Genomic DNA, 21,493 nt, shown 5'->3' with positions numbered 1-21,493 from the left:
GTGCAGGACCCTGCCACGGCCGGGGTGCTGCAGGTAACCTTCTCCTAAGAGCCAAGGGGAGGTGATGGGCACAGGCGGGCCAAGGGGCTGTAGGGCGGGGGAGGACAGGCACGGGCACCCCAAACCCACGGGCTGCACTGTGGGGCCAGGGAAAAGGCCTCAGGGTCCCCTGGGGCCGGGAACCGCGGGAACCCCTCCCGCAGGAGAGGAGAGGGGAGGGGAAGGGAGACCTGCGGGCACTGAGACCTTCTTTCCCCCCCCCCCCCCCCCCCCGAGGTAGACCCAGGCTGCCAGGTACCAGGCGCGGCCCCGCCACTTCCGGGGGAGGGCGACTTCCGGTGTGGGCCGGAAGCGGAGCGTGGAGCCGGCGCGGCCATGGCGGTGAGTGGCGGGGCCGGGGACCCGGTGGGGCCGGGGGCTCGGGGCTGGGCGGGCGAGGCCGCTGACCGCCTCTCTTGGCTCCGCAGCCCAAGGGGAAGGCGGGTACCAAGGGCAAGAAGCAGATCTTTGAGGAGAACCGGGAGACGCTGCGCTTCTACTTCCGCATCATCCTGGGGGCCTCCGTGAGTGCGGCCGGGGAGGGCCCCGGCGGGGCATGGGGCCGGTGGGGAGGGCCGAGCCCCGGGCCGACAGCCGTGCCGTGCTCTCTCCGCAGGCCCTTTACGCCGTGGTGAACCTGGTGATCTTCTACCCCGCCGCCTCCGCCTGGACGTGGGTGAGCGCCCGGCCGGCTGCCGCTGCGGGCAGGGCCCCGGCGAGGGGGGCCTGGGGCTGGGGCTGGCCCGGTGGAAAGCCGGCTCCTTTCCTGATTGCCGCGACGGGCGAGGCCACCAGGCCCCTGTCGCCCTGCCCTGGGGGTCGTGGCTTTTGTGGCTGACAGCCGTTTTCTTGTTGCAGCTAGCATTCGTCTTCAGCTCGGTGGTCTACGGCACCAGCTACCGCTCCATGAACTCCATGGCAAAGCCGTCTTTCGCAGAAGATGGCAGCCTTGCTGACGGGGGAATTGACCTGAATATGGAGCAGGGGATGGCAGAGTGAGTGTCCACACCCGCACGAGTCCAGGTGAGCAGGACCTGCTGCCTGAGCGTGCACGCAGAGCCAGGAGAGGCCCCGAGGGAGAAGGCCAGGCTTCAGCTCCCACCTCTGCTTGCCCACTGGCACAGGCATGAGGGGAGCTGGAAGCCTGTAGCCATTTTTTCCGAGAATGTACCTAAACTGTCCTCGTTACCTGAATGCTTGGCCTGGCGTGCACTAGTTGCGAGCTGCTGCGTGGGTACGTCAGCCTGGGGCGGTCACTCCTTAGGGCTGAAGTACACAGGTAGGAGATCCCAAACAGTTTCGCTGGAGCAGCTTACAGCTGTCTTTCAGCGAAGAGACAGCGCTGACCCTGTGTGTGCTTCTGCCACACGCAGAGAGATGTATTTTCTTTTTAAACCAGCACTGCAGGTAGTGCTTGACAGAGCAGAAGGGTGTGCACTGCCACTTAACCCATCCTGGCTGCAGACTGGCCACGTCTTGAACTGTTCTACGCACTAAAAACATCCCCTCTGTCTTAGGCAGCTCCTCTCACCTCCTCAGCCTTTTCTGCTCCTTGTGCTTGTGCATTCCTCATGTCTGTCTGTCTGCAGACAGCGCCAAGTGTTTGCCTGTCCAGTGTTCTTGGTGCTGCTGTAACTCTCTTTTCCTCGGTCAAGGAGCACACAACAATAATTCCTACAAAACACTGTTAAGTAAAATAAGGTGACAACAGTACCAAAACAGCAGAAATATCTTCTAGGTTTATGTCTTTTCCAACAGCGAGCCTCAAACTAGTTACAGAAAACTGCTGGGCAGTCGTGGACAGGTCACGCTTTGCTCTCTGTCCTCCCTGCCCTCAGCCTCCGTCTGTTGGTCCAGCTTTTGCTGGGGTTCTTCAGCGTGCGCTCGGCGAGGTACCTGGGGTAGTTGGCCCTTTCCTTCCGATGCCCTTGGCCAACAATTTAAGGTTTATCACCATCTTTCGCTTGCTGCCAGGCTTTTGAAGAAACACAGTGGGGCTTTGTTTCCGGCAGAGCCCTCTGCATTGTGTCAGGCACTCTTGTGTGGGAAGGGCCATGTATTGATTTATATATTTTTATTTTTTGTTACAAATTTTATTTCTGTAGCCAGCAGATGCCCGGGGATGTTATCAGCCAGTAGACTGACTTGTGCAGCACAGAACCTGCTGTCTGCACAGGATGAGCTCTCATCTTGTGTGTTTGTTAGTGGAGTAGTGAATTTGCTACCTGCAGCCAGAGTGACTCAGGTGTGCAGCGTAAGAGACTCAGCCGAGGGACGAGGTAGCTGGGAAGAGAGGAAATTATTTCTAGCGTGATTTGTGAGCCAGGTGCTTTACACCCTGTTCATCCTATAGCAACTTCTTTTTCCTGCTGGTCAGCCGAGGGTTTTTCTCCCGTTTTACACTGTTTTGGCTCTCCTGAGTAGAAGCATAAAATATTTTGGAAACCTTTTTTGTGAAACACAACATGGGACAGTTCAGTAAGGAAAATACAGAAGTTTGATGTCATCTGAGGTATCATCCTAGTTGTGGGAGATGCCTCTGGGAGATGTGTAAGGCACCAAGGCAGAGCGGGTGCCCCAATAACTGCCCCATGCACGTGTGTGATGGTGCTCTCGGGGGAAATGACTGACAGGAGTTAGCAGAAGGATCCCGTTACCTGCTGTGAAAAGGTGTCAGGCGCAGTTGTAGTGCCGCTGCAGCCCACTTGCAGACATAGTACTTCCCTTGGTACTGGGCCTCCGAGGTTTTTTTGCCTCAGCAATACACCCTTGGGGTGAGTTTTATGACACATCAAAATTAACTGATGCTTGTCTGAGGCACAGGCTGTGCAAAACACAACGCAGCTTGAAGGCAGAGCTGTAAAAGCAAAACCTGCACAGCTGAAGTTCCCATCCTTACCCTGTACTTTACAAGGTACTCAGGTACCTTTGTACCTGAGTCTGTGCAGAGCCCTCAGCCGTGAGAGTGCAAGTTTCATTAGTGTAGCCCCATTGATACGTGAACACAAAGTGTTAACAAACTCTTCGTGCTCCTCCATTTCTTGGGTGAAGTGCTCTAAATTACCTCTCTGGGGATCAGGGAACCACTCTAGGCTAACGGTTACTTTCAGAAAGCAGTGGATGTTTTCCTGCCTCTCAGCTGAGCATGCCACAGCTGATTAACACGTGCTCTTCTGGAGCTGCTTCTGGAACACTGCAGATTTGATGGTGTTTCCCTTGTGCTGTCTGTAACTGAAACAGATGCTGTGTGTTGCTTTGGGGTTGAGGAAAGCTGAGCTTGCTGGTCCCTGGGAGAGCTGGGTTTGGTGGGAGCACTGCTGTGACCCCTCTGGGGCCGCTGGTGATGCACGAGATTTCTGAACCTCAGCATCCCATCATAGAGCCTTTGCTGGATTCTCCAGCATCTCGAGTTGATGACAGTGTCCCAGCCTGAACTAGTTGTTTCTGTGATGAATACCTAACATCACCTTGCTTTGTGCTGTGCTGCCGAGAACCAGACGAGCTATTTCATTACCTTTGCCTTTGTTTTCTTGACTTCATTCTTGGATGTGACTCGAGGGTTTCTTACTCCAGCAGATGATGATTTAATGGGAGCGAAGGAGCTGGCATTTTTCTAACCATCATGGCACTCCCTGTGGCTTGTGTTGAAAAACTAATACCTGTTTACCTCTCTTGGGTGTCAGGTCCCCCCCCAGGGTGGTGGTGGAGGTGTGGGCAGCTCGTTCCCCTCTGTAGCTGCTCTCAGCTCTGCCTCAGGCTGGCGTGGAAGAAGGAGTCGGATAAGCAGGAGGGGGGGGGAGCCAAAGCTGTCTGTTGCTGTAGCTCAGCTTGCGGGTGATGGTGTGCTTGTCCTTGTAGCACCCCAGCCCTTTGGTGACCCCGAGTGTGTCTGTCAGGCTGTGAAATGGCACAGAGAAGATTCATGCTTCCCTTTAGTGCAGCCAGCCGTGAGCAGCTATACTTTATGCCACAGTATGTATCAAATCAGGGGGTGCTGGCTGCTGTTGCGGGCTGTGGGGGTGGTGGTTTTGCTGCCGATTTCCACCCCCCTGCATTCCTCAGCTTTCTCAATGTCCCTTTTCAGAGGGAGCCTAGCTCTTTAACTCATCAGATTTATTTATTTTTTCTGTTTACTGCTCCGATGCTTCTAGATTACTGCGTGTGGCAAAACATAGCTGCAGGGACAGTCCTTCAGTCAGGCCGGGCAGGGTCGCTCCCAGGAGGTGGTGCAGATGGGCTGTGGTGGCAGAGGAGCTGGTGTGTTCAGGGGCTAGAATGGAAGGTTAATGTTTTGCTTTTCTTCCCTCAGGCACCTCAAGGATGTGATCCTGCTGACAGCTATAGTCCAAGTGCTGAGCTGCTTCTCGCTCTATGTATGGTACTTCTGGCTCTTGGTAAGCTCCTGCGGTTTTCTTCATTGCTCTACGTTGTCCTTGTCTTTCCCTGTCTTCAGAGCTGAGAACTTTATCTATTTCATTTCATGGCGTCCTGTTTCAGCCCAAAACTGTTTGCTGATAAATTTTTTAATCTCCCTGTCAAATCTTGTTAATAATGAGGCTGTACAAGGGAAAGAAGTCCTGATCCCTGTGAGTCAACCATGCAAAAACCAGGCCGGCCTTGGCCTTTTTCTCTGGTCCTGTGAAAGGGCAACAAGAAACATGAGGCAGATCAAAGCCATCTTTGTACATAGAGCCTTTTTGTGATGGGCAAACAGACTGTGCTGCTTCTTGTTTGGTTTTCTCAGTCATTCACTGGCACAAACTGAGGCTAGGAACTGCTGGATACTGTGGTGCTTGGTAGATCAAACGCTGTAGGCTTTGATTTCCCCTTAACACACCAGACTCTTTCTACTCCAGAGACATTTGTCATGTGTCTCCAGCTAAAACTGCTTTTGCAGAAGGACAAAAAATCTCCAGTTAAAAAAAATCCCACAGTTGCTTTGAGTATATCCCACAAAGGTATATAAGGCAATCTTGGGAGCATAGAAAGTTACCTTGTTTCAGTCCTTACTCACAAGTTCCTTTCTAGCTGGCCTGGCAGAGGGCAGCCTGAACTCTTGACTATCCCCTGGAGATAATTCAGATCACATTTGTTTTCATTTAGAGAAATGTGGGTGTGTTTTCTGAAGGAGGGAGAGGCAGAACGTCTGGGCAGTTGGATCTTTCTGGGTAATTCAGACCTGATGCTGAGATTTCCATATGTGAAGCCGAAGTGCTGTATACAGATGCAAGTTCCTAAACCATACGAAATCAGGCCATTTATTTTGGACACCTGCCACTGCCTTTGATTTCCGTGCATCCTGTGATGCCCCTGATCCAGCCTGTAAACATATTCCAGCTCCTTAGGCTTCCTCGGTAGGACCAGCCCTCCAGACCGTTGCACCACCCCTGCCAGAGCTGTCCCAAAAGTGACTGAGTTTGTGCCACACGTGTTTTGCAGGCTCCAGGGCGCGCTCTCTACCTCCTGTGGGTGAACATCCTGGGGCCCTGGTTTACAGCTGACTCTTCACCTGCCAGTCAGGAACCAAATGAGAAGAAGCAACGCCGACAAGAACGCCGCCAGATGAAGCGCTTCTAGCCCTGGCTGGGGAGACAGATTAATGCCATCTCTCATCTCCATGCTGTTATTTCATCAGAGATGCGACTGAAATCACCGCAGTAGCTGTGTTACCCTCTGTCATTGCTGCCATTCCGCTAGAAAGGCCGCAAGAGGCTTCCCTTGGTTGGTTCTTGGCGCCAGTCGAGGCCTTGCTCATTGGGATGACAAGGGGGGTGATGCTGGGATGTGTGTAAATACCTTTTTAAAGCAGTGCTGTATCATGTTCAAGGTTGGGGATTGCAACGTTGGAGGAAGTAGTATATTAAAGAGCAGAGTCTAATTGACCATGCTAGCAGTGTCTTCACACAGGGTTGCTCGCAGAGCGGAGCTGTTAAAAACACCAGCGTGTTGTGGAGACCTGGCCCAGAGGGAAGCAAAATCCCCAAAGACAAGTGGTCTTATCCCTTCCCAAGCTTGCTCTGTGCTGCCCTGCCTGCCGGAGCATCTGCACACTGCAAAGGGGCTGCAGCTGCCCTGTGAGAACCGGAGCATGGGCAGCTGGGGGTGCTGTGAACTGGGCTTGCAGCCAGCCTTGGAGCTTTTGGGATTGAGCCTGGGCTCTCTGGAGCCACCAGTTGGCCTGTGCTACCTTTGGGGGAGAGCTCAGTGGCATGACAGGCGACAAGAATACAAAACCAAGTCTGTGGGGTTTGTGTTTTGTTTTTGGTTTTTTTTGTTTGTTTGTTTTTTAAAAAAAGGGCTCTCCTAGGCATGACACAGCTGGAGGAATGCTGCAACTGTGTTAGAGACCAGGAACAGCTCAGGGCAGCTTCTGCTTTTACCAACTTTGATTTATTAATGTTGTCCCTGCCCAGTATGTTGTTTTACACACTCCGGTGACCCCATCCTGCTCCTGACGCACCAGCTCGGAGCCATGCAGCTTTGCCTGCACAAGTGAGACACACAGCATTCACAGTGGTACCAGCCTGGCTGTTGATGCTGTCCACAACATTTTGCCCACACATTGTTTCCATTACATCATTTTTATTACACGTTTTCTCCTTACATCAAGCCCAGTCCCCACCTGGAGTTCTCCTGTGCCTCAGAGCCAGGCAGAGTGGCTGTAGTTGGGGTACAGAGCAATGGTTAATTGTGGGCAAATATCTATAAGGAGGGGGGAGAGCAGAGAGGGGTAGTTGGGGGATTAAAGTCCTTTCTGCTGCTGGGGGGGGAACATGAGGGAAGGGGTGGGGGGTGGGAAATGCATACACAGGGGGATTATTCCCTGCCAGGGCTGCCAGGCAGAGCCCAGAGCCCCCAGCCCCATCTGCTGGCCCTGAGTAGGTGCCCCCGCTCTGCTGGGAACACCCGCTGGTACCCTAAGGGTCCCCCTATTGCAACCACCCCAGCACAGCCTCCTGCACCTCTGGGGAACCCATGCATCACCCCAGCTCTGTCCTCACTCCCTCTGAACCCTCTTCTCCAGCTCCCCAAAGCCACGCAGCCGTCCCCAAAATGCACAGGGGACAGTGGGGGGGACACACATCAACACTAACCACACCGGCCCTCTTGGCCACGCTACCCTACATAGCCAGTACATGCACAGCAGCTGCCTGGGCACAGGGGAGGAGGCCCAGGCTCTGCCGTCTCCTCCAGGCTCCAGCCCCAATAAATATCCAATAAATGGCACCAGTTTTACACCCTTGGGGCACTGGTTTGGGGGGGGGGGAATGCCCCTCAGTCAGGCAGCAGCTGCTCCAGCTCCTCCTCGTTCAGGCCATTGGTGGTGACAATGTGGTCCAGCTGCTTCATGTACTGCTCCAGGTCCTGCATGAAATGGGGGATGCGAGCCTTCTCCAGGACCCCAAATTTCTTCAGCCGATTCACATCTTCGTAGGAGACCTGATGGGAAGAAGGGTCAGTCCCTGCCATCCAAGGAGGAGGTCTGGCCCCCACCTGCAGCCCACCCCTGTCACTGCCTCAACACCTTTCCTGCCTGCGGAGAAGCATTGGTAAAGCCACCTGGAGAGGGATTTGTGGTTTTGATAATTTTCTGTCACTGTGGGGACAGGTGGCGGTGGGGCCAGCCTGTGGCCAAGGCAGAGGGGCTGGCAGAACTTAACCCCCTGCCTGGGTTAAGCTTCCCCCAAAGGTCTCCCATGGAGGAGTATGGATTGTCCTGTCCTTCCTTGCATCCTACCCAGCACAGCCTTTCCCTGCTCCACCGAAACCCATACGTGCAGGGACAGGCAAAGAGCTGAAGGGCTTCCAGCCAAGGGCTTGTTTTTGGGAAGCCCATATGAGCTTTGGGATGGGATGGGTACTCTGTGATTAGCTCCCTGTGCCCCCCGCCCACCCCCAGCTGTTACCTTTCCAAGTGCAGCCAGCAGCGGGAAGTCGATGGTCTGCCTATGGCGCAGGATGCGGAGAATCCCATCCAGGTAGACCTGGTCCTTACTGAAACAGCCTGGAAGAGTGGGAGAGGCCGGGGAGCGAAAGCCTGGCTTCCCCACTGCCCTCCGCTTGCCTGAACTTCTGCCAAACACAATAACCGGAGCAATGGCACTGGACCAGGGTGACACGAGCATGCCAGGGCTCAGGCATTGCTGGTGCCATAGCCAGGTCCCAAAGGATAAGCATCAGGGAGCAGCACCAGGGACCGTGGAAGCAGCCAGATGCAGTGAGAGCCCCAAACTTCTCACTGGAATGCATTCACCTTTCCTCCCAGTGGATTTTTTTTTTTTTAATGGTAAACCACTGCAAGAATCTAAGTGCATCCCCAGAATGCTCATTTTTTTCCTCTCCTTTGGCTGCTGCCTCCCCGCGAGCTTGTGCAAGTTGCTCCCATCAGACCACAACCACCTTATGGGGCTCCCCAGGGTACCCCACCCATCCCCACCTCACCCCAAGCAGCCGAAGAGCTGATGTGCCGGCACTGCATGTAAAAAAATCACTGCCATAAAGTGTAAACCCCTAAGAGAGCGGTGCTGGGGATAGGGAGGGATGTGGGGACAGGCAGAGCCACCATTTCAAAGGCTGCCATGGCCACAGGAGCAGTGATGCTCAACCCACCCAGCAGCAAAACATGTCCGTCTACCTCTTTTTTTTTTTTAAAAAAAAAATATGCCTTCCAAAACCTGAAGACTTTTCACCCCCTGAGCAGTACCTGGCTGTGAGGTGTCGGTCTGGCCCCGCTTTGCCCGCACGCAGTATTCCCACCGGACACCGGCATCCTGGACATACTGCTCCAGGTCCTGGAAGAGGGCGGAGAAGGAGAGGCGGCTGGCCCGCTCGATGGTGTAGTAGAGCAGGGCTGCCCGCCACAGGAAGGGCTGCTTGCGGAAGAGGACGCTGTGCAGGCTGGCCAAGCCTTCCTCCGTGGGGTTGGCAGGCTTCAGGCTGTACTGCTTGCGACCCTCAGAGCTGTGCCAGGGCTGGCGGGTGTTGTTCACCCCCCGGATGTAGTGGGTGCCTGGGGAGGGGGGATGGGAGCGAGCGCCGTCAGCCGCAGCCTCCAAAAAGCTTGGCCCCCGGCCCCCCCCCCCACTCCGCCCCTGAATTGCTGGGGTTGGGACTGAGACCCAGCACCCATGGGTGCCAGCTCCAGTCTTGGCTGCCATGGGACATCTGCTTGCTCCGCTGCCCAGGGTGGGGGGGCAAGCACATGGGTAGGTGCTCAACACCCCCAGCCCCACACGCAGAGAGGGACCCAGTTGGCCTCAGCCCCTTCCAAAACCCACCCAGGGGCACCCCTCCAGGATGCCTCCTTGCAGGACCCAGCGGGTATCACCTTGCCCGGTGGTCCCCACAGCCCCCAGGCCATTATGCCAACAGCCAGAGGATGCTCACAGCATCCCACCCCCCCAGCTGTGCCCATCACCCACAGCCACCCCCCCCCCCGCTGACCTATCTCGTGGCGCAGCATCCCTTCCAGCCAGTGCTGCCGGGCTCCGGCCAGGTTGATGGCCAGCGTCGGCCGGCTGTCCTCCACCATCATCACTGCCTGGGACAGGAGGTCATCAGTGAGCTGCACCACCACCTGCGGAGGAAGGAGGCAAATAGTGTCAGCACGCCCATGGGAGGAGATGCTCAGCAGGGTCTTGGCTCTAAGCAGAGGCTGAGATGGTGGCAGATGGTCAGAAAAAGCCACCAATGCCGCGGGCGGCACCATCCGGCACTGCTGCACCATCACCAGCTCGTGCTGCAGCTCCCCAAAGAAACCACAGAGAGCAGGAGCAGGCAGGGAGGGCACTGCCAGTGCTGAGAGGATGCTGAGAGGAAATGGATGATCCCATGGGAGGGTTGAAATAACTCTTTTAATCTCTTTACAGCCAGCAAACCTGAGCAGGCACTGTGGGGGGAGCAAGCAGCTCCTGGGCAGCCTCCTCGGGCATCCCTCTGGCTCCAGCATCCCCCCTTCCTCCCTGGCTCATTCCCATGGGGTCCTCACAATTTTATGGCCACACACAATGGGCATCCTCCGGAGACCTGCCTGGTTCCACTCCTGCATCCCCACTAGCAGTGGGACGGCACAGTAAATTTGGTCACCAAAACAAGCCTGCTCTAAACAACCAGCAGCACCCGCTTTGGTATGGGCCCAACCTCTAGACCCCCCCAGATAAACATCCCGTGCGGGAACCAAGGCTCTTGCTCCATTTTCACAGACTCTCCTGCCGATTCTCCCTTTCAAGGCTCCAAGACATGAGCAGTGAGGATGGATCCATGCCAGCCTACCCTTGCAGCAGGAACCGTGTGTGCCAGCCACGATTCACAGCAGGGACGGGCAATGCATGCGCAGGACTAGGGAACATCTTTATAGAGAAAAAAAACCAGCTATGTTGGGAAACCTGGCCACCGCAAGTGCTGGAGCCAAGACAGCTGCTCTACGTTAATAGGATTTAACATGCCAGCCAAGCAGCATTTTCTGACCATCTGACTTCAGACCTGCAGTGACTCAAGGCTGCAGCATTGCCAGAAGAGACAGCCCTGGAAGCTCTTGTATCTGAGGTTTGGCCGCGGGAATGCTTGGGACCTTCGGGCACATACCAATTTCATCTCAAAACCCTTCTGCCACGTCCATGTTAACTCTAAAAAACATCTATTATTTCACAGCTGACACTTTCCAGGATGAAAATGTGCACACACATTACTACATGACAATTCTTCTCTTATTTAAAAAAAAGCAGAGGAGACTGAATGGGTTTGCTTTAACCCAGATTTATTATTGTGCAAAGCTGCTCACAAAAGCCAAAAGTGCCATGTAACAGAGCAGAGTCTACCACTGGGCCAACAAACAGCATAAAAATACTTACAGTGCAATTGCTTACCTGGATTAAAATATACCAGCATGAAAGAGAATCCCTCCAACTCCAAGAAAAGACTTGCCAGTTAATTTCTGACTTGTGTATATCTCCTTGAGCTTTATGTCTGCTCCAGTAAGCAAGTCAAAATAAATATGGGTTGCAGTTTTGCTGCCCTCTCCCACATCCAGCCACGGACCTCGGTGACCTGGGACAAACTGAGGTAGGGAACTGATCCGGACTAAAACTGGATTATGCTCTAGGTTAGTTTCCAGCAAGATCACCATCCCCGGCCACAAGAGCTCTTGTGGGAGGCTCTTGGCAGGGACAAGACTTCTGGCAGCAGCACCAGCTTCTGCTAACAGCCCTGTCCGAGGCAGGGAAGGTTACAGCTTCACCGCAAGCAGAAATAAGGAGGCACGCATGAGCCAGGTTTTGGTATGATTGTAACCAATTCCCACCTCTTAGGTCAGCTCTGTCTGATGGGAATACAGCCTGGACATCCGACATGGCAATCCCAAATGCGACTAGTGGAGGCTGAAACCCTGGGACACGGGAGGGGAAGGGGAGAGCCAGGAGACAGAGTTTAAACCAAAAGAAAGAAGGGGAGGAATACATTTCATCGTTGCAGCACTTTTCCTGCTCCCTTGAAGACACTGCAGCACAGAACTGCTGCCCAGACCCTGTGACAGCCCCTGGTCCTCAGGTCTTTGCTGCCCAACCTGCAGCTCTTAGAGGGAGCGCTGGAGACGATGCACTGTGTCAGCTGGAGCTCTGCTACCAGGATACAGGATGCTTGGCTGACTGGGAGTGGTCCGCAAGGCCAGGTCCACATCTTGCTGTCTTGTCACACTTCATTGCCCCTATACAGGGAAAAAATAAGCCCCAAGGAGGCTGGAATTTAGGAAACTAGATGCAGAAAAACTAACTTCTTCCCTAGGATAAACACTCTTATTCTTACACCTGCTTTCCCCCAGCCTATTAAAAAAATACCAACCCCCAGAGCTCCTCTTCTCTGCTTTTCTCCATTTTCCAGTTGCTCATCCTTGGCCACGTTACACTGGATTCCTCCAGAAGCCATCCCCAGGCGAGAGGGATTCAGCAGCTCCAGGTCCCCCGTACCAGCAGGACCTGCTGCAGAGGGCTCAGCTCAGCCGGCGTGTTTGGGGAGGCTGGTGCTTTCTTGGCATCCCACCAACAGTTCAAGTTTCCCTTGTGCAATTTCAAAAGCTATCTTTGAAAACAACACTCAAGAGCACCCGCACAAGTGAAATATTGCATAAAGCCAGGATTTTAATTATATTGAGTGTTGCATGGATAAACGCTCCACGCAGCTCATCCCTGCCGTTCTGGTGATCTCCAGCTCTCCCTTCCCATCTGCACTGGCACCTTAAATCCCACCCCTGAAGAAAACTCTTTTATTATAACCCAAATATCTATCCATCACCTGTGCATGGCTTCTTCCTCTGCTGTACTGGGAATGCCGTGTCCCAAGTCCTATGCTGCATCTTCCCTGCTGTTACCCACTTGAGCATCCTACCAGGGCTGAGCTTCCCTACAGCAGAGATACACCCCGCTTTAATAAGCATTAAGCAACATTTGCAAGAGAGTGCTCTGGCTTTAAAAAAGCTAATTTTTATATTGTTTTGGGGGGGCCTTTATGCTACAGGACAAGTCAATGGTCACCAGGCCAGGCATTTCCATCTTGTGATGGCACAGAACTTCAGTGTTAAAGCCAGAGCATCAATAGCTGCTCACACAATTCAATGTAGGCACCAAATGAGCCCAGCCAAATTGTGGAAAGGCAACTGCTGTCCTTCAGTCTTCACTACCATGCCTGAAGACAAGGTAGGCTGAACAGTCCAAACCCCAATTTTTTTCTTTTTCTTTTCCTATCTGGTACCACTATGCACAGGGTGAGCAAAGAGAAACGCAGCAAACAGCTGGAAAATAAGAGGTGGCCGAGGATGCTGAGGACACGATACTCGGCATCCTCGAGGGTGCGATGCTCAGTGCTGAAACCAGGTCTTGCACGAGCCCTTTTTAGGCAAGGCAGCAAGAGCTGAAATGAAGACCAAAGCATTCCCTGGGATACAGCATCTGGAGAAAGATCCAAGAGCACAGAAAAATCGGTTTGCAATAAGCTGGGACACTGCTGGTGGCTGAGCACAGAGGGAAGGGTGTAGTTGAAGCAACCGTTCTGTGTTTTTGGGAATCAAGGAAAACTCCATGCAAAAACATCCCAGAGCCTTTAAAGGAAGAATTCAAGTCAGAGGGAGAACTGTTGATTTTGTTTTTTCCTCTCTAATGGTGAAGAAAAAGTAAAGGCAACACAGAAACAGCAATGCTCAACTCAATTATATAGAGCGAAAACTACCTTTCCCTGTACAAGAGCTCGATGGCATCAAGTGAAGTGGTTAGGAAGCAGTTTCAGGACAAAGAAGCATCAGCAAACAGTGCAACCCACTGCATGAGGTTTGCAACAGTTCACGATCAGGTAGGCGAATTCTCAGCAGGGGTTTTGCAGGCAGAAACAGCCCCCGACTCGGGAAGACACCAGGCTGCCATGGCCTGGGGAAAAATTCCCCATCCCTGTCCTAAGGACGGAGAGACCCCAGGACAGAGCTGGGCAGGGGAATGAGGGACGGAAATGGACTGATCCAGGAGTTGGGAAACAGGATTAGACACCGCTCGGAGAGGATGAGAGCAGCTGCAGCCGCGGGTACAGCCGCAGGTCGCAGTCCCCCTGCGAGAGCTGACAATACGGATGCACCCGGGGGCCACCACGATGAGAAGCTGATGGGCAAAACCCCATGATGTCATTCTTTGGATGTCAGTCTGATGATGTTTTAGAGGAATTGACTTGGGTTATTTTTTTTTTTCCCCTTATTTGATAATGTGAGGATACAGCATTGCTTTGTCATATTAAACAGAGGTGCCAGGAACCACCCCATGCAGAGCCAGCCATCTGGGAGCAATGGGAAGGGACCCTCAGCATCATCACAGACTGCAGATATGCACGCTCCCGTTACACTGCCCGCAGCCCTTCTCCGGCTGCAGCAGCCCATCTGCCCGCTGAGCAGCACCGCTTGCCTTATTTCGGGAAACCCTCCAGCTTTGCAGGTGCTGTTAAAACAGGGGCTGCGACTTCAGCCACACTTATTCCTGGAGCAGCAATGCCAGCTCTCCAGCTTTGTGACCTCTGTTATTCTGAGCGGGATCCCCAGAGTATCCTCACAGTCCTCAAAACTTCTACTCAGCTTTTGTGGATGCAATGATGGAGAAAGAGCTCGTCCCCAGGAACCGAGGGAAGACTGCTGACAGCCCCTGCGGCATGGGCTCCTGCCTCTCCCCCAGCTCCCTAGTGCTGCTCAGGACCTCATGTGCCAAGAAAGTGCCAGTATCGAGCAGCTCAGAGGTGGAGGGGCACCACCGATGGGATCCCAGGAGATACTAGCTAGCGCTATTTAGGCTAACAATGTTTCACAACCCCAGGGGTTGGCATGCAGAACTTACCAACGGGGTCAGGGGGTTCTTTGCTGCAAGCTGGGAACTCGCTGAAATCTGTATGGAGACCTCCGAGCTCCAGCAGCGTCACCTCGGTCCTGAGCCAGAAGAAAAGCAGAAGAGCTTCAGGATCTGCAGCTCTGACCCCGACAAAGAAGCTTTTGAAGACACAAAGTTAATTATAGCGTAAATACTCACCCACGAGCATGCGGCCTGTGGTGCCGGAAAGTGGGATCCTGCCTTTGCTGATCAGCGCCGGGGACAAAGGGCAGCTGCCTGCAGCGACTGCCACCAGCCTGGCTCGCGCTGCCTGCCAGGACTGCCTGCAGGCAGCACAGGCAGCTGATGCATCAGTGGGTCGGTCTCTGGGCTAACGCAACCCCCCCACACTAGTTTCTTCTTGGGTTTTGGGGGTTTTTTAAGAAAGCCATCACAATTAGTACATATCAGGGAAGGAAACAGCATGGCAGAACAGACAGGGCACAGCAGGTGAAAGTCAGGAATTATAGATACAGGTGCGGGGAGGGAGATACATGTCTGAAACCACCTAGTTCCCCAACAGGGTGTTAAATTATCAGCAACACAGAAGTTTCAGCAAGTTTTGGTTCTGTATGGGGAGCAAGCTTTGCCAACATTGCTGTATCAAGAGCAGATGAAACCCTTCCCTCTTCCCTGCCTCAGAGAAATTCAGCAAAATTTTTAATGGGTAGGAATGAGCAAACCAATGCTTTAATCGTTTTAAAAGCACTTATCAAAAGTTTTGGATAAAAGGGCCACTTATCTCACACGCCGATGTGCAAACATAATTACTGAACCCTGCGTTCCCTGGAGCAAAGGGAAAATTACACAGGGCTGGAAGGAAGCCAGTTGTACACCAATATGTAAGAAAAAAAGGTGGCTTTCTGCCCAGCCAGAGCTCAATTTGGGTTAGATTAACAGAGAAAAGCAAAATAGCTGAATTTAATCAATTGATAAAAATCAAGAGATGGACCACAACTAGCAGGTCATAAGTGTAGGTCTGTAAGTAAGACTGGCCAGCTGCTAGGTTGGGTATTGGGACTGGTTCTGGGTACTAAAAGGCAGCTGAATTATAGGAAGAGATTTGCAGAAATTCCTTCTGTCCTAAGCAAAGGCTTAGGAGGATCAAGGTGCCAAATCTACATCCCAGGGACAACCCAAGGAGGCTGGAGGAGGAAGGTCCCCTGGTCAGGTGGGACCTTGAGGAACCGCTCACTCCTGCTTTTGCAGGCGTGAAATGGCCTGGGTACCCCTGAGCAAGTTGATGCTTCAGGGAAATGCTCATGAATAACCCTGTTTGGAGATGGAGGTGAAAAATCAGAGCTAGGAAAAATAGTCTGGCCAAGAGGCAGCAGCGAGGAAGCCCCCCGCGCCAGCCAGCACTGCAGGGACTTCTGCCCTGCAGCCAACAGCCGGAGGCAGCCCTGCAAACCAAAAAAAGCAAAGTCAGCTCCAGAAATCCTTCTCAGCATTTGAACCCAGGATGGTGGAAGCATTTTGCCCACACCTTGCTAGCAGAAGGAGGAAAAAAAAAAGCCCCTTAACTGAAGCTGTGGGACATCCCACGCTGGATGCTGCTCAGAGAAACCAGATTAAGAGATGCTGAACTTCCCCCTGCCTTCATCCCGCACGGCTACCATCGTATCTTAACCACGTATTTCCCAGCTTTAAAACCCAAGCTTGGGGTTTCAAAGTGCTGTAACCCAGCACATCCCATGGGACAGCAGGAAATCTCTCCCCCCAGCTTTGCTTTTGGACATGTGAGTGAAAGCAGCTGTCGGAGATGTCTGCCATACCACAGAGAGATGACTTCCCGATGGTAATTGATGCCTCATGCACACAGCAAAAGGCCACGCAGACAAGCAGCAGCTCCTCTCTCTCTCTCGGGAGATATACACTGAAAAAATCACGGGAAATCGGTGGGGAACCAGCACCCATGTCCTAACGCCAGGGTACAGCGAACGCAGCCAAGCCGGAGCTGAAAGGACACCACAGCTCAGAGGAGAAAAGTTTCTTCTCTCTACCCAAAACACTTCCTAATCTAAGTCCTTTTTATCAGAAAATAAGTATTTTGCAGCTGTAGTTTACAAGCGATAATACAGGGACATGGATTACCTCTCCCACGCAGCCTTCCTTCTGCATGTACTTTCGGATAACGGACCAGATCTGGCACTTGCTCAGCAGCCTCCCACCCGTGGCAACTTCGAAGCTCTCATAGGTCCCGTACTTTTCCAGGACGGCACGAATGATCCTGATCGCCTGTTGCACGCAGAAACGAAACATGAGTGCAAACACCTTCCCCGCTTATAAACACATCTTAAAATCCCACGAGCAGTAAAACCCAGCAGAGATAATCCCTCATAAACGCCCACAAAGTGAGACGTGGTTTTGCAATCTCTAAAAAGCCAAGGAGACTGAGCGAGCTGGAAGTGGCCACCAGGACAGACGGACACTTAATGCAATCAGCACGACCCACAGTATATTCTTTCTGGTTTTTATCACCCTTGCAAGCATCTGTTGTAGGAACCGGGCAAAGCAGAAGCGCAAGAGCATCATCACAGCATGCTGCCCCTGGAGGTTAAAGCCATGATTATTTTCATCTTCTCTGCTTTCAGTTCTCCTTTCAAACTCTAGTGCTTGGGTCTAGCTTATCAGCTTGCTTTTTATGCTGAGAGTTTCTTATTGCAGCGCTGGATTCCAAGCCCAGCAGGAAAGCTGGGCATCACCAGCATCACCCTTTGCAGCGCTGCTGCTTCCTCTTCTTCGGCCGAGGTCTCAGCGCAACCAGCCTACTGCACACCAACAGCCTTCTAATAAAAGCAGCATGTGCTATTTTATTAGCATTAACATTTACGGAGCATCTACAAAATACAAGCATTTATTAGCACATTTCCTTCCCCAAAAGTGAGCTTGTATTTTCAAGCAATGACTTTCTCCAACCTATTAATATATACCCCAAACCAGATGACGACAACTTTGCACGAGTTCTGGAGTTTTTCCAGCAGTTTTATTGCATCTGTAAATCTGGCTGAGCTGCTGCCGAGCTTCCCAGCCCCGGGCCAAGCGCTGCTCCTGACTGGTGTATGTTTTACCTTCTCCTGCTGAGCAAACCCCCTTTGCTCTCGTACGGGCTCCAGGCAGCAGCTGGAGCCCTGCAGAGGAGGTCCCATCCCCGCCCTCATCCCTAAGGTCACCCAGGATCAGGAGATGGGTGCTCACCAGCAGTACCAGTACTCAAGCCATCCAATACCCCGTAGGGGGACTTCGTGGTCTGCGTCTGGTGAGCAGCCTCCCCTATCCCAGCAGAAGGTCCTGATTTTCCTTCCCTGAACAGTTTTCTCTGCACTGCTGGTTTTTATTCTCGAGTCACTTATTGTGTCTTTCCAGAAGAAGTTGCGCAGGTTTTTTCTGTGTTGTTGGTTTGGGTTTTTTTTTTTTGTTGTTGGTGGGGTTTTTTTTGTTTGGGTTTTTTGGTTCTTTTGCTGAACAATCAGGATTGTTTTTGCAGCGCCGCAAGGTACCTCCTGCTGACAGTGGCAGAAAAAGGACCATTTCTTCCTCCCACCTCTGTTCAGCCACTTGTTCTCTCCTACCAGGGGACCTAACATGCCAAGCCAAGAGAAACCCAGCACAGCTGGTGCCCAGGAGCAAGACGACCAAAGAGCACGCTCCTCACCGACCTCCAGCGCACGTCCCGGCAAGCAAAATTCCTAAGATACCAAATTTAGTGTTCTGAGAGGCTGCTGAGCATCTCCGGGAAGCCCGAATTCATGCACCCATCATATGCAGTGGGATAACAAATCCTCCAGCCCCAGCTCCGTGCTGGTGCTGCTCACGTTCCCATTCCTGTAACAAACCAGGGATGTGATCTCCGGAGTGATGAGCCTCCATGGGGCTAGAAGAATCCTTCTAGCTTATTTGAATTTTCAATTAAAAAAATAAAATAACCCCCCCAAGCATGTGCAGAGCAGCTGGTGGAGCAGCAAGCTGGAAGCAGGGAGGTGATGTTGGTTTGTCTGCTCTTGTCCAAGGATCTTGGCTTAGCAAAATGTTTCATTTATTTAAGCTCCATGATTAATGCAGGTTTTTAAAATAAAAGCAGTTTGTAGCTAATAGTTGGCTGGCAAGGGAAAAGGTTTCCCAAAAGAAAAGAGACTGGAAGGAGGTTACTGCAGGGTACGAACAAAGGAACCATGAATACCGTCCCATCACACCGTCACTGGAAAACTTGGAGAAACACCGGTAGAAACACTCAACACTTAATATCTCTTGCAAAGGGTTTTAGGATCCAGGATGACACCATTCACACTGGTTACGAACACTTAGTTCCATTCATTCAAAGTAATGCGCAGAGAAAAATAATCTCAATTATTTATCTTTTACTATATTGTAAGTCAACTGTACCAAAAGAGAAAGCAAGGGGGAAAATAGCGCCGAAGAACTCATTTTACCGCATTACGTGGAGAACAAAATGCACTTAAATGCAGGAAGAAAACACTGAAAAGCCAGCGAGGTCTTTATAGGAGTCAGACTGTCTCCCCTGCAACAGCATCGCTGGCACCAGTTTATCTGGGGCAGAGGTACGGCAGGCACTGGAAATGACTAACTGCTTAGAAAGCTGTTTACAGAAAGAGCCTGAATCGTCAGATAATAATTCAGGCAGAGATATGGGAAGTAATGCAAGAATAAGTAAACATTCAAAAAGCAATAAATAAATTGGTGAAGAAGTTGTTATTGAAACACCAGATGTAAGCTCCCAGCTAGGAGGTGGAAAGAGACGCCTCTGGCGTGCAAGTCTGGAGTCAAGAGAAGAGTTGTTTTTTATCTGCTCCCTCGGAAGCAGCTGAAAGGGGCCCGTGGGGCAGAACGGATGCTCTTGCCAGAGGCGGGATGCCCAGCCCGAAGAGCAAGCTGGTTTTGGGGCATCGCCAGGCTCCCGGCTCCAAACCCAGAGCAAACGGATGGAGCCGCTCCATTGCCTGCCTCGCTCTGCCTGCATCCAGGAGAGGCTCGTTTGCAGGCAGAGCATCAAGCAAGCATGCTCCTGCCTGTTTGCTCCCTGCTACCCACCCACCGTTATTACCCGCGGCAGAGAGCAAGCCGGGAATCTTTCAGTAGCCTACGAGCAATGGGAAACAGTTAAGCAAAATAATGCAGACTCCTTAAGCGGAGCCTGCACCAACAATTATAATTCCTAACTGCGTTTACTGATGCGTTAAGGGTGCCGCCACGCCAGACGGCCTTTAGGCCTTCCAGAAAACAAGCCGGACTTAACCCACCAGGTCATTCCGGCTAAGGACCACTTCCCATGCAGTCACCCATGCGCTCCGGCTCCTTGTCTGTTATTTCTACAATAACAAGCGTAAAAAAAAAATAACAGCGAGGTGTCCCTGAGGGAGCATCAAGCTCCTAACCACCACCAAGAACCAGTTTGATGCTGGTAGCATCACCCAGCCACCGGTATGACCATTGCCCACATCAACCGCGGAGCGCGTGCTATTCCTGCGGGTAGGCTGGGTAACTAAAAAACTTTTTAAGAACAGGGCGAGCGTGCTGAAGGCAGGATACAAAAAGCAGGGGGCCAGATCGGGCAGCAGAAGCTGGGAAGGAAAGCGGGCCGCGAGGCTCCACGCGGACCATGGACCAGCTCCCGGCCGGCTCCACCGCAGAGCGCTCCCACGCCGGTACGTCCCGTTAGCATCGCGGGGGTGACACTGCCCTAGGCGAGGTCACCCACACCTTCGCGCCCGCCGCGTTACCGCCCTGACGGGGCGGGAGGAAGGCGGCGAGGGCGCGATCCGGGGTCCCTCCTCCTCCTCCTCTTCCTCCCAGGCCGAGCATCCCTCCCCAGCCCCGCCGTGACGCTCTCCCCGCCCCCCGCTCGCAGCAGCTCAGCAGGCAGCAGTACCGGCAGGGGAACGAAGGCACCGGGGGCTCTGGCAGCTGCCGGCAGCTGCCCGCAGCGATGCCCGCCCGCCCGCCCCCGCCCCGCGCAGGCAGCGCGTGACCCGCCGGCCCCGCCTCACCTGAGCGACGAAGCGATCGGAGGCGGCTCCGTATTTATCCAGCACGGCGGCGGGGACCGGCTCGGCGTACTCGAACTGCGGGTCGTAGGCGAAGCTGGCGCGGAAGAACCGCTCCCGTTCCGCCTCCACGTTGCGGGGCCGCAGCGCCACGAGCAGGCAGGGGCTCCGCCGCCCGCCGCCTTCCTCCCCCCGCCCCCGCGCGATGTGGGGCAGGGAAGCGGCGGCGCGCATCCCCCCCCCGCGCCTCCCCGCGCTTTCGCTCCGCCGCATCCCGGCGCCGGTTTCCGACAAACGCCGGGTTCCCCGAGGGCAACGGGGCGCGGGGCCCGGGGCCGGTGGCGGGGGGGACGGCCAGGAGCAGAGCGGTGGGTCATGGCGGTCGGGAAGGCGCGGGGCGGCGCCGGTCCCCAGCCCTCCGCCCGCCGCCGACCCCGGGTCCAGCACCATGGCCTCCAGCGCGGCGGCGGCGGGGGCGGCACGTGGGCTGCGGCGGGCCGACCCCCGCGCTCCCGCCCCGAGCACGCGCCGCGCCCCGCCAATCGGCGCCGCGCCCGGCGCGCCGGAGCCAATGGGAGCGGAGCGTTGCGGGAGAGCCCCGCCCCTCCCCGCCGCTCCGTTCCCCGCCCCGCCCCGCGCGGAGCCTCCCCTGCCCTGTCCTGCCCTGCCCGCGGCCGCGGAGCGGAGCGGCGGCGGAACCGGGGCGGGCGGAGCGTCGCGCTCCCGAACGGGGGGCTCGGGGCGTCCCCGGTTGCATCCCCAGCCCCGGTTGCATCCATCACTGCCCCGGTTGCATCCCCAACCTTGGTTGCATCCCCAGCCCCGCTTGCATCCCCAACCCCAGCCGTGCCACTAAGCGCATTTGCATTGCCAGCCCCGGCTCCATCGCCAGCCTGTTTGCATCGCCAGCCTCAGCTGCGTCGCCAACCCCAGTTGCATCGCCATCCCCAGGTGTGTCACCAACCCCGGTTGCATCGCCAGTCCCAGTTGCATTGTCATCCTGGCTGCTTTGCCAGCCCCAGTTGCATCGCCAAGGTGGTTGCATCGCCAAGCCAGCTGCATCACTGG

At 54.1% G+C, this 21,493-nt stretch overlaps 2 protein-coding genes across 3 annotated transcripts; one reads left to right on the top strand and one right to left on the bottom strand.

Moving 5' to 3' along the window:
• The first annotated feature begins 293 nt into the window (after positions 1–293).
• TMEM208 (transmembrane protein 208) lies at positions 294–5,922 on the top strand. 2 transcript variants are annotated; one of them, XM_052798161.1, is made up of 6 exons: positions 294–381; positions 468–563; positions 656–715; positions 898–1,034; positions 4,349–4,433; positions 5,479–5,922. In XM_052798161.1, the coding sequence occupies exons 1-6, from the start codon at positions 376–378 to the stop codon at positions 5,614–5,616; spliced, it is 522 nt and encodes a 173-aa protein (XP_052654121.1). In that variant the 5' UTR covers positions 294–375; the 3' UTR covers positions 5,617–5,922. The 2 variants fall into 2 exon arrangements, with proteins under 2 accessions (XP_052654121.1, XP_052654120.1); XM_052798160.1 differs by having other exon boundaries at positions 656–754.
• Positions 5,923–6,601: 679 nt separating this feature from the next.
• Positions 6,602–20,944, bottom strand: MATCAP1 (microtubule associated tyrosine carboxypeptidase 1). Its single transcript, XM_052798158.1, has 6 exons — positions 20,429–20,944; positions 16,518–16,661; positions 9,484–9,616; positions 8,744–9,049; positions 7,947–8,044; positions 6,602–7,479 (listed from the first exon to the last, which is right to left on the bottom strand). The coding sequence occupies exons 1-6, from the start codon at positions 20,873–20,875 to the stop codon at positions 7,315–7,317; spliced, it is 1,293 nt and encodes a 430-aa protein (XP_052654118.1). The 5' UTR covers positions 20,876–20,944; the 3' UTR covers positions 6,602–7,314.
• Between the last annotated feature and the right edge of the window lie 549 nt (positions 20,945–21,493).

This window comes from Harpia harpyja, chromosome 9 (genome assembly GCF_026419915.1).
Source record: "Harpia harpyja isolate bHarHar1 chromosome 9, bHarHar1 primary haplotype, whole genome shotgun sequence".
In the NCBI taxonomy this organism is placed as follows: Eukaryota; Metazoa; Chordata; class Aves; order Accipitriformes; family Accipitridae; genus Harpia; species Harpia harpyja.
This window is presented reverse-complemented; position numbering and strand designations above follow the sequence as displayed.

What these genes read in the sequence shown, in the direction of transcription:
- TMEM208 (XM_052798160.1), top strand. An exon ending in GCATCATCCTGGGGGCCTCC is followed by an intron (nt 564 to 655) that starts GTGAGTGCGGCC and finishes CTCTCTCCGCAG; the next exon opens with GCCCTTTACGCCGTGGTGAA. An exon ending in CCGCTGCGGGCAGGGCCCCG is followed by an intron (nt 755 to 897) that starts GCGAGGGGGGCC and finishes TTCTTGTTGCAG; the next exon opens with CTAGCATTCGTCTTCAGCTC.
- MATCAP1 (XM_052798158.1), bottom strand. Translation starts at nt 20,875, where the DNA reads ATGGTGCTGGACCCGGGGTCGGCGGCGGGCGGAGGGCTGGGGACCGGC. An exon ending in AGGAAGGCTGCGTGGGAGAG is followed by an intron (nt 9,617 to 16,517) that starts GTAATCCATGTC and finishes CTTCCTCCGCAG; the next exon opens with GTGGTGGTGCAGCTCACTGA. An exon ending in GATGCTGCGCCACGAGATAG is followed by an intron (nt 9,050 to 9,483) that starts GTCAGCGGGGGG and finishes CCCCCTCCCCAG; the next exon opens with GCACCCACTACATCCGGGGG.